This window comes from Osmerus eperlanus, chromosome 11 (assembly GCF_963692335.1).
Source record: "Osmerus eperlanus chromosome 11, fOsmEpe2.1, whole genome shotgun sequence".
NCBI classification, from domain to species: domain Eukaryota; kingdom Metazoa; phylum Chordata; class Actinopteri; order Osmeriformes; family Osmeridae; genus Osmerus; species Osmerus eperlanus.
The window spans coordinates 5470379-5481526 of NC_085028.1; the positions used below are offsets into that span (position 1 = coordinate 5470379).

At 47.9% G+C, this 11148-nt stretch overlaps 1 protein-coding gene across 1 annotated transcript; it reads right to left on the minus strand.

Annotated features, from left to right (window-relative positions):
* Window positions 1–87: 87 nt before the first annotated feature.
* Window positions 88–7280, minus strand: gipr (gastric inhibitory polypeptide receptor). The gene is made up of 13 exons (XM_062472272.1): window positions 7144–7280; window positions 5975–6071; window positions 5676–5783; window positions 5205–5326; window positions 4978–5084; window positions 4567–4720; window positions 3962–4121; window positions 3780–3840; window positions 3536–3605; window positions 2637–2725; window positions 2362–2500; window positions 2134–2175; window positions 88–1593 (listed from the first exon to the last, which is right to left on the minus strand). The coding sequence occupies exons 1-13, from the start codon at window positions 7198–7200 to the stop codon at window positions 1267–1269; spliced, it is 1533 nt and encodes a 510-aa protein (XP_062328256.1). The 5' UTR covers window positions 7201–7280; the 3' UTR covers window positions 88–1266.
* Between the last annotated feature and the right edge of the window lie 3868 nt (window positions 7281–11148).

Here is an 11148-nt window from a genome sequence, read left to right on the forward strand (position 1 = left end):
ATGTGAAAATAATTTATAATCAAATTCTAACTCTAAATACAATATTAGATGTACTGTATGTTTTTATGTTCTCCAATACCAATATGCAACACATAATTATGATATTTATTCATTTGTTGTTCATTGCACACAATCGTCACTACAGTTGGCACATTACAGAAAACATTTTTTAATTTTTTCCAAAAGTCAAAACAGAGGTAGAAAAAAAATCAACATAAAAAAGTGTGTGCCAGAGTAGATGGAGGATGTCAGGTGCCATGGTGACCAGTTAGCGTCTTCAGTCATCCAGACAAACTCAGAACCAGACAACGGCCCAGAACCAGAATGAGACTTGGACCCAGACACGGGCTCAGGCCCAGACCCAGGTTCAAATCCAGGCTCAAACAGCAGCCACTCGCAGCAGTGGTTCTCAAACCGTTTCATTCAGTCCATCTACCACCCCCAGGGCTTCCAACTGTCACGCATTGGCCGTGAGACACATGCATTTCAACCAGTTCACACGCTCTCATGCCACACCTTTTATTTCTCACGCTGAGAAGGCAACGCCAACCAAGTAATCCTGCTGACGTTGTAAACAGTAATGGACGAGGCACAGGCACACAGAGTGAAGCAACATAGACGCGCAAACATCCGTGAAAGCTTGTCTCGGTAGGGTGGGGTGGGGGGGTGGGGGGTGCAAACGCGTGAAATGCAAAGTTTTGGTTGGCCCAACCAATTCTCACTCCAAGTTTTTTTGAAAAGTTGGCAGCCCTGCACCCCTCAAAAACATCCCCCCCAATTATAATTGTATCCTCTTTCTTTCTATTTACAGCCTCAAAACACTCCACAATACACTGTCCTTCTCCATCCCCCCTCATGCCTCCACTGGACACCCCCTTCTGAGGGTCGCACCCCACAATTTGAGAACCACGGCTCTACAGAACCCTTTACAACATTGCTGACCAGCACCAAGATCTCATGATGACATCCCATAAATCTATACACAAGTCCATCCAGAGGCCTTTTGTATGTGGAGACATGAAGAAGGTACAGTTCCCCTTTTGCAGTTCCAATACCTCAGTATAAGAGGCAGTTGATTCTCCTATTCCAGGTGATGCTAACTGCTAACAGGGCAACTATGATCCTTCATCCTCAGTAGGTCTTGATCCTTCATGATCCTCTCCTCAGTAGTCCTCTGGATATAAGTTTTATTCCACCCACTGGAAAAGCTACAGCTAGCTATCCATTTGCCCTTAGTTTCCCCTCTCCAGTCCACATGTCTCGGTATCAACAGTAGCTCTCTGAGTACTTGACCGCTCCCTCTCCTGTGTTGCCCTGTGGTGGTCCATCCAGCCCGTTGAGCACTTGCTTGCGGGCAGATATGTAGCAGTAGGCCTTCCCCTTCCTGGCTCCGGGGTGGTGGTGGTAGAGGGGAGGAGGGTGGGGGTCAGGGCCCTCCGACGCCTGGCAGTCAGGCTGGCAGGGGGGGTCGTGTTGGCACAGAGGTGCGTTGGCACCCACCTGTGGGGTTTGGCTGCCAGTGTTTCGCTGGTCGTCCAGCACGGTCATGCCCAGCTTCCACCTCTGCCACTTCTTCTTTATCTCCGACTGAACCTGGGGATAGAGAGAGAGAGGAATGGAGGGAGCGGGATAGAGAGAGAGGGAGGGAGAGAGAAAAAGGAATAGAGAGAGAGGGACACACAGGACATGAAGAGAAGTATGACGTGGGGGCAGTAAGTTCAACAGGACAACCATGTGTGTAAATGTGACCTTTGACGTGACCTCTCCAACCATGACCTTTTATGCTGACATGGGTTGAAGCCCCCCTCCCATACAAAAACCTGCCCCACACACACACACATATACATATACACCCTGCACTGCCTATGAACCACACACACACTCTTGCCTCGACCAGTGATATCCTGCTGGCCAGTCGGCTGTGTTTAGCAGTTGGACTACTAAGCCTGAGTGACAGGCGTGTGTTCTGCTACTCTCACACACACACACACACACACACACACGCACATAGCAGTCACTGGGTGCTGCCGTAATACATTCTCACAGAACCTAACTATTTGCCGCCCTGCAAACACACGCACACACAGACACCTTCCCACATGTCAGCTTCTACACCTTCATTTCCACACTCACCTCTTTGTTGACAAAACAGTAGAGGATGGCTACCAGGAGACCCTAAATGAGGAGAGGGAGAAGAGGAGCGGGGAGCCATTGGTAGTACGAAATATGAAACTAACATATCTAAAAGAGGAATGTTTGTATGCATTTATTTTACATTTTACTTCTAATCTTTAAAAAGGTTCATTTTTATTTTTCTCATTAAAAATGACAAAGAAGTATTCCATTCTAGTCATTAGTTACCTGGAAGGAGTTGAAGAACAGTTCGAAGAAGAGGTTGACATTTCGGAGGACTCCCTCCGTCTGTTCCTCTGACATCACAGCAAACACCACCTCATGGATCCCCAACAGAGGGATCAGTGTCAGGGTGGACTTGGCCAACCTGCACACACACACACACCCACACACACGCATGCACACACACGCACGCACACAGACATATAGAAGGTGTTAATTGACAAGGAACCCAAAAGAAGCCAATCGTGTGTCTGATCTGGGGATGTGGGAGATCAACTCACCTGAACTTGTAATCTGTGTATCTCATCTGGTGAGCCTTGAGTTTAGACACCAGGATCTGGATGATCCGGATAAAAATGAAAAAGTTGACCTGGAAACAAAAAGAAAACACATTAACTGGTCAACAACTCCGACAACAACTTCAAAACAGTCAGATAAAAAAAACAGAATAATTTCCTCTCCCACAGCATTTAAACAGCAAAGAAATTGCCAGCAAAGGTCAACCACACTAATTGAGTGTACTTAATTACTACGTAATTTCTTTTAAGATGTGTTCAGGCTGTTCTCTAACCCTATCAGGTGGAGCGTAAAGGGCAAACTACTGTGTATAAAAATGGAGCGTTTAGGATAACGCTGCCACTGTCCCTGGAAACTGCTGACTGCTCGGCCTGTGTGTGTGTGGGGTCTGTTAGCAGTGTGAGAGCTAGGCTATAGACACGCCACCACGGTATCGGAGGTTTACCCGCAACACCAGGAGTGTGAAGCCTTCATGGAGCTTGAGTTGTGAGAGCAACAAGCCCTTAATGGCTCCCAGCCCTCAACCTTCTTTACTGGGTTACTGAGAAAAGAATCCGGGTGGTGGCATGAGTTATTCTTTGTTTTGTTGTCGGAAGCCAATGACTCATCCATGAATTTTAATTTGTTGGAGTGTTCCGGAACTGAACCACTTGACGCTCGCGTCGGCAGAATTGCCCGTGGCCTGTCACGGTCCGCTAACTTCAAAGAGAACACAAGACTTCAGGGAGGCTGTGGTGTGTGTGTGTGTGTGTGCGTGTGCATGTGAGTAAAGGACAATAGGATCTAGCTGTTTTTGAGTCAGCCTCAGACTCCCTGTTACTAAAAGGCACAGCAGAATGTGTACTTGCTTGTTTGTGTGCCTATGTGTGTGTGTGCTACTCACCAGAATGGCCAGTAGGATGGGTGTGCGTATGATCCACCAGTAGGCCATGTTCTCATTGATCTCCCAGCACCTTGAGACACACAACCATCAGGACAAGCCTCCATACAGATGGGCTGTATAGTGTAGATATACTAAAGATCATGTCCTTGTTTCACTACTGATCTATCCATCCATTCATCCAGTCATCCATTCATCCATCCATCCTTCTAGATACCCTGTGTGTGACTCTGTGTGAGGGACTGACCTGGTGTTTTCATACAAGTAGCGAACGATTATCCATGGGACCACGAATAACACAGGGGTCCCTGGAATACAAAAATACAGGTGTGAGCATTGTGTGTGTGAGTGTGTGCATGAACGGAAATCAAATCTTGCAAGCATCGTCTGCTATTGTGTGTGTGTGTGTGTGTGTGTGAGAGTGCCTACCCCAGCCGATGAGCAGGTACCCACAGAAGTAGCTGTTCTCAGAGAACACCCTGAGCACCAGCAGGTTGTGCAGGTACAGTCCCTCCACCAGCAGCCAGTAGTAGTTGGCCCCCACACAGTACTGCATCAGCACCTGGGCCACCCGGCAGCCCGACACCGCCTGGGGGGAGGAAGGTAGGGGTGCAGAGGGAGAGGGTGTGGAAGGGTTGGAGGGTAGGGTGGATGAGGGAAGGGGGTATTGAGCAGGGTATGGTGGATGGAGGTGGGGTGAGGAGGGGTTGGTGGGGGTATGGGGTGGAGGGAAAGTAAGTAAGAAAGCAGAAGTGTGCGTGTGTGTGTGTGTAGGAGAGTGGATGTGTGTCTGTGTTATGTGTGTGTGGATGTGTGTGGATGCGTAAGAAGTAAACGTGTGTGTGTATGTGAGAGAGAGAAGAGAGACTAGTGTGTGTGTGTATGTGAGAGAGAGAAGAGAGACTAGTGTGTGTGTGTATGTGAGAGAGAGAAGAGAGACTAGTGTGTGTGTGTGTATGTGAGAGAGAGAAGAGAGACTAGTGTGTGTGTGTATGTGAGAGAGAGAAGAGAGACTAGTGTGTGTGTTTGCCGACCTGGTCACTCAGCACCTCTGACACGTCCCTGTTGTTCTTGAACTCTGGTGTGTCTCTGGTCAGCAGTGCGTCCCGGGTCAGGATGGACACGGCTCGCAGGATGAATGAGGCAAACAGGTTGCTGTGGATGTAGTTCCTGGTGCATCGCAGCTTCCTTCCCAAAGAAACACACAATAGCCATTTATGTTTTAGGTTAAAATTATATTGTGTTTACTGTACAGTACTGTATATTTACTTTATAGACTGTACTGTATTTCTTTATATACTGGTTCTCTGTATTGTGTGAATTATGTTAATTATCTGGATATAGCTCTACTGTATATGTATGTGTGCTGTTTTAAGTGTGTGTGTGTGCTGGTTTGTATGAGGGTGTGTGTGTATTTGTGTGCTGGTTTGAGAGTGTGTGTGTACCTGAAGGCATTCAGGATGATGAGGGCCAAAGAGAGGCTGGCCAGAGACAGAGTGTAGCCCACTGTGTACATGATTCTGAAGTAGGCCAGGACCGCCATCTGGTACTCCTGAGGAGACAGACAGGCAGGCAGGCAGGCAGGCAGACAGATAGACAGACAAACAGTTACTCAGTGTGGCAGGGATGCCTACAGATGTGTCTAGTATCCATAGCGACTGCGCCGGCCCACCTTCTCCCCCTGCTGCTTGCTGTCGTACTCGCACTGGGAGTGGTCTCTCCATGTTGGGCTCGTCATGTTGGTCGCCCACTGGCCGTTCGGTCCACACTCCCGCAACACGTAGCCATGGTGGACTACACAAACACAGAGGAACCCACACACACACACACAGACGTGGATACACACATACAAGCACATACACAAACACACACACATATTTTCTCATGCCAGTTTCCCAGACAGAGTTTTAGCCAGATAATGTCAGACCTTCATGGGGAATGTGTAATTACATACAGGATTCTTCCTCATCTGTGTCTGGGGTAAGTAGCTGGGATTGTTATGAACAGAACATAATATCAGCTCCAATGTGGAACATGAAAGGTGCTGTCCCTCACGATGAAGCAGTAACTACCTAAAGTGATCGGTACCAGGGCAGGGACAGGTACCAGGGTAGGGGTAGTGGCATGGGGTGGGTATCCCTACCTGTGTCATACCAGGGCAGGTACCAGGGACAGGGCACTCTGGCGGTGGAGTTGGGCTCTCCATCTCCCCAGCAGGCGTACATGTCAAACATACGACCACAGAAGACGCCTGATCCAAAGAGGAGGAGAACATGGAGGAGGAGAGAGGAGGGGGGAGGACAAGTACAGGCGGAGAGGGGAGGAATGGGAGGAGGAGAGGATGGAGGAAAGAGGTGGTAAGTGTTGTGCGTGAGGGTGTGTGGTGTATGTGTGTGTCAGGCGTATGAGTGTGTAAGTGTGCGTGTGTATCGGCCGTGTTACCTGAAGGCGTGGGCTCTGTGCTCTGGTGTAGCAGACACTCGTTCCTGTATTTGTTCCATTCCTCCACTGTGTCCTTCCAAGACTTCTGAGACACACGCTGCACACAGCCAATCACAGCGCAGGTCAGGGGTCAGGAGTCTGAGGTCAGGGCTTAGGCCCAGTAACCTCTGAGACCGTTCATATCTGCATCTACAGCTGTGTCCAACATCATCCTACATGGACTTCCCAAGTATCGTTCACAGTTTAGCCATGATCAACCAGGCACACATCCTGTGCCTGGTGGCACACATCCTGTGCCTGGTTGATCATGGCTAAACTGATCTGGACTGTTGATCATGGCTAAATTGATCTGGACTGTTTCTGGACTGAGCTAACAAGGTGTTTCTGGACAGTGTGAGTCTGTGTTTCTGGATTGAGTCTGTAAGTGTTTCTGTACTATATCAGTAGGTGTTTTGGTACTGCCCACGAGTACTGACTAAAGTGCTCATTTCCAGATTGATTTAACTGCCTCTAAAGCCTCTGGCTTCTCGACCAGCGACTCTATAAAAGCTGACAGACCCCTAAACCAGCTGGATCGATACTGCAGCTGGAGCAGAGCTCCTCTCACTGCCTCTGTCTCCCTTCAGCGCTGCCTCTCTCACGGCCAAGCTCGGGGAAGAGCTCGGAGGTGTACAGCACGGCCTGTGGTCATCATGAGAGGGATCTTCTCATTACCGAAGTGTCACAGCCGGCACTGACAACCATATAACACCCTAACTAGTGTCTGAGCTGGTCTGGGGGACAATACACAGCACTCTGAAGTGATTCTACTGAGTCTGCTCTGCTGGGAGAGTCATCAGTAAGCACTAAACTGGCAGGTCATTTTGGAGCGCTTGGTACATATATTGTAATATACATTATTTTATGTTTTCATAATTTTAAATTATTTGTATTCAGATCGATTGTAGTCTGAGACACGTTAATGAGAGAATAGACACGCTATATTTTTTCAGCCGGTTGTTTTTCATTTCTAATTTCCCGATAAGAACTTCATTTCATTTGATTCATTTCCCGTAGAAATGCAGCTTTCATGATTTTGTATGCATTTCTTTCAATTCAAATGACACAACTCTTCCGTGGAGTGTCTCACCAGGATGGAGGTGGAGGACGGGGGGTGTAGGAGGACCTACCTCTGTTCCGCTGAGCACAGACAGGGTGAGGAGTAGGAAGGAGGCGAGGGTCTTCATTACTCAGGGGGGTGCGAGGGTCGGGGGGGCAGACAGATCCGAGCCATGACTCATACCCCCTCCACCCTGAGGCCCGGCACCTGCACACAGCAAGCAGGACTCCAGTTTGATGTGGACCAACTCACAGTAAACACATCCACTCACAGTAAACAAAGCCTGTTATGTACTGGTAAGGTGACACAACACACACACACGGTAAGCAAAGTACACAAACACAACCACCCTCGCAAACATCCGTACCTGCCCACACACAAACACACACAACTCTGAAGGCAGACACACCACACCGGCGGATGGGATAAGACAAAACACGGAAACAGGCTTCTGAACCCTCCCTTGTCTTCCACCTGGAGACCAAGCACTGTGATAAATGATGAATGAACGGCTTGGCTTGTTTATTATTCATGGCTCTGCGAGCGTGTGTATCTGTAGGTGTGTGTGTGTAAACGTGTGTGTTCCTGTGTGTGTAAGTGGCCCCAATGTTCTGTTTAACAGGGCAGAAAACAGCTCTGTTTAACCCCCCCCCCCCCCCCTCCTCCTCCTGCACACACACACACGCACACACAACACACACTAAAAACAACAGCAGTGTAGAGCTCTCTCTGGGAGTTGGAGCCCAGCTCCAGGAGCCCCACAGGGGCTGGATCCTGCACCGTCCACAGTCCAAACCCCCATCAGCCCCGCTCGCTCGCATCTTGACGGCAGCGCATCATCTGTTTTACATACACAGGCTTTACAGATAACACGACTCTGATGCCCACACGCACCAGGACATTAAGAAGTCTAGAGACAAACATCAGAAGGAAAGAGAACGCGTTTGCTTTCGCCGTTTCACGCTCCCCGTCGAGAGGGAACGGTTTAAAGGCTTCGATGATTGTTCTGTTTTCTGCGGCGTCTTGTGGCTTCGCCAGTGATGCACTGTAATGTATTCACCATGAGAGAGAGAGAAGCATGCCGTAGGAACAGCCCGCTGTGCTTCTAACATATTGAATGTTGCTTGATTCTGTGGAGATGAGCTGTATGCCTGGGAGCTGCGGAATTTTCATAACATCCCCCGAACATAACCCATCCTGTTTTCACAAACTCTTTATTTCCATGCCCTTTAAGTGTGTCTGTATGTAGATGTCCTGAACAATATCTTGATTGAAGCCGCTGTATAACTGAATTGGATTGCAAACCGTAGTCATTACAAAAAAATGCTCGGTGCAATCTGGGTAATGCCTCTTTGACCCTGAAAAGGAATGGAGTCTGGTTGGATTCATCTCAGGAAATGATGTGAGGTACATGTGACTGACAGGCCATTACCCATGGGGCTTTCATGCTCAAGGCCCCTATGTTTAAAGTCAACCTGTCAGTCAAACCACAAAGTTAATACAGGTAAATCTCACAGATAACAGGTAATTACACCTGTCACTATCTGTGAGCACGTGCGTATGAAAGGGGACATATATTTAAATGTCAGAGTAAAAACCTTTAAGGTTCGAGACGGACGAGAGGATTTTACCAAAACATCTGCTGCTTTCAGAGTGTGTGGGCGTGTGTGAGAAAGAGAGAGGGTCGAGGTGGTGCGTGTGGCTGTGCATGAGTTTAACTGTGTGAGTGAGTGTGTGTGTGTGCGTACACAGCGAGATGGAAGAGAGCTGCTGATATTTACCCGGTCATGAATCCTAATGAAAGACCACCTCGTTAGTTGGCTGGTGAGGCCCACGGGCTCTTTCTGGGAATAAAATATGACCGTGTTTATGACAGGAACATTCTGCCAGAAATCTCAAGTTGGGACTGACTCATTACCACACTTCCACAAGCTACCGGGGAGAAAAAACAAACTGTTTAGACTAGAACCGCTGGATGGGCTGAAATAATTAGAACAATCGTCACAGCTAATCATGAGGGGGAAGAAAGCTACGGGTTTCATTAGCCTGTCAGCGGAATACATGTGTGAATGAATAAATAAAGCAGGGAGCAGAAGATTGGGTCTTGGCTGGGTTCAAGACAAGCTCAGAATAGAACCAAATTAGAATGATTGCAGGTGTCTGACTGTAGATGACTGCGTCAGCATTTATAAGGTAGTCCACTATCAATACAAAATGCTAGTTTATTTAAAGTTTTGACAAATCTGCAATGCTATATACACATGTGTATATGCTATATACTACAAATATGCATAGAAATATGGAAAGAACGCTAAATCTGTATATAGCATATATATATGCTATATACTACAAATATGCATAGAAATATGGAAAGAACGCTAAATCTGTATATGAATACCATATACTGCATATAAGATTTGTACATTTACAGTAACAGTGATATCTTATATCTATATAAGATGTACCGTGACATGTATGTGCTGTACCCTGCAGTTTACTGCTCATACAGTTGACATGCATGCAGAGTGGAACACAGGTAAGATGGAAGAGTGGATAACCACATTCTACCTTTTTGACCTGCAAGTCATGTAGAGGAAGGTCATGAGACAACCTGTGCTGCCATAACTGGTTTAACAGATGAGGAAGAAGAGAGGAGGAGAGGAAAGGAGAGGAGGGGGAGAGGATTGGGGTGAAGGGATTAGTATGTAACAACACTACATGTTCAATTAACCTCAAGAACAACTGGATGACCACGTTAAAGAAAGACTGTCTCCTGGTCAAAACACATGCCCCCCCAACCTTGGTTCATATCATGTCACAAGTCATCTCTGCTGAAGAGATAAACAACCATAATTCAGTCTCAAAGCTGTCATTGGAAGCCAATTCCCCCACTAGCATTATGTTTGGCCATGAACACCACTGCTCTTCGTGTGTGTTGCGTCCCAAATTCTTCCCAGAAGGCTTTGCTGAAACTGACAGCTAGAATGGAGCAGGGAGCAATAATCTGCTTCATATCACAGGAGGCAGTGGTGTGGAACCATTTAGGCTTGTCTCTAAGCTCCTAAAGTTGGCTGGCTTGGGGAGCTACCTGCCTGTCAGCGTGCTTAGAGGCAGACAGATAGACAGACAGACGGCAGACAGGCAGACAGGCAGGGTTGTCTGTGTTTTGGAAGGAGACGAGAGGCAGACAGACAGACAGTCAGACAGACAGGCAGGCAGGCAGGCAGGCAGGCAGGCAGGCAGGCAGACAGGCAGGGTTGTCTGTGTTTTGGAAGGAGACGAGAGGAAGACAGGCAGACAGACAGGCAGAAAGGCAGACAGGCAGGGTTGTCTGTGTTTTAGAAGGAGACGAGAGGCAGACAGACAGACAGACAGACAGGCAGAAAGGCAGACAGGCAGGGTTGTCTGTGTTTTAGAAGGAGACGAGAGGCAGACAGACAGACAGGCAGAAAGGCAGACAGGCAGGGTTGTCTGTGTTTTAGAAGGAGACGAGAGGCAGACAGACAGGTCAAGCAGACAGCTGAGGAAGACGAGACGCAGGAAGAAAGATGAAAGGATGTGAGAAGACTCCAAAAAGAGAGCAGGAGAGCGTGAAAGACAGAAACGGAGAAACGGAAGGAAACAAAGACAGAGAGCAGGCAACTGGGAGAGCTTTCCAGAACTATTCACTTCCAAACACATATTATTTATGGTTGTGCGTCTGAGGACCAGTCGTCTGAATGGGCATGATCGATAACAAGCCAATAACGCGCTCATTAAGCTTTTATTTACAGAGATAAACATCTTCAGAATCAATCGACCCTTCTGGTACGCCTCTCTAAATTCACGAAAACGGAATCCGAACCCTAAAAAAGGCGGCGCGCTGACATGGTGAGAGATGGTCGTAGCGTACGTAGAGCCTGCGTCTGAGTTCATTACAGACAAGGAGAAGCAGAGAGAGGGAGGGAGGGAGGGAGGGAGGGAGGGGAAGAGAGAGTGCTAAAAGTGGCCTGTCAAATGAAGGTAGGAAATTGCAAAGATTTGTGAGAGAATCTGGCTTCATTTCCAGTAGGGTGATATTACTCTGTATAGACTC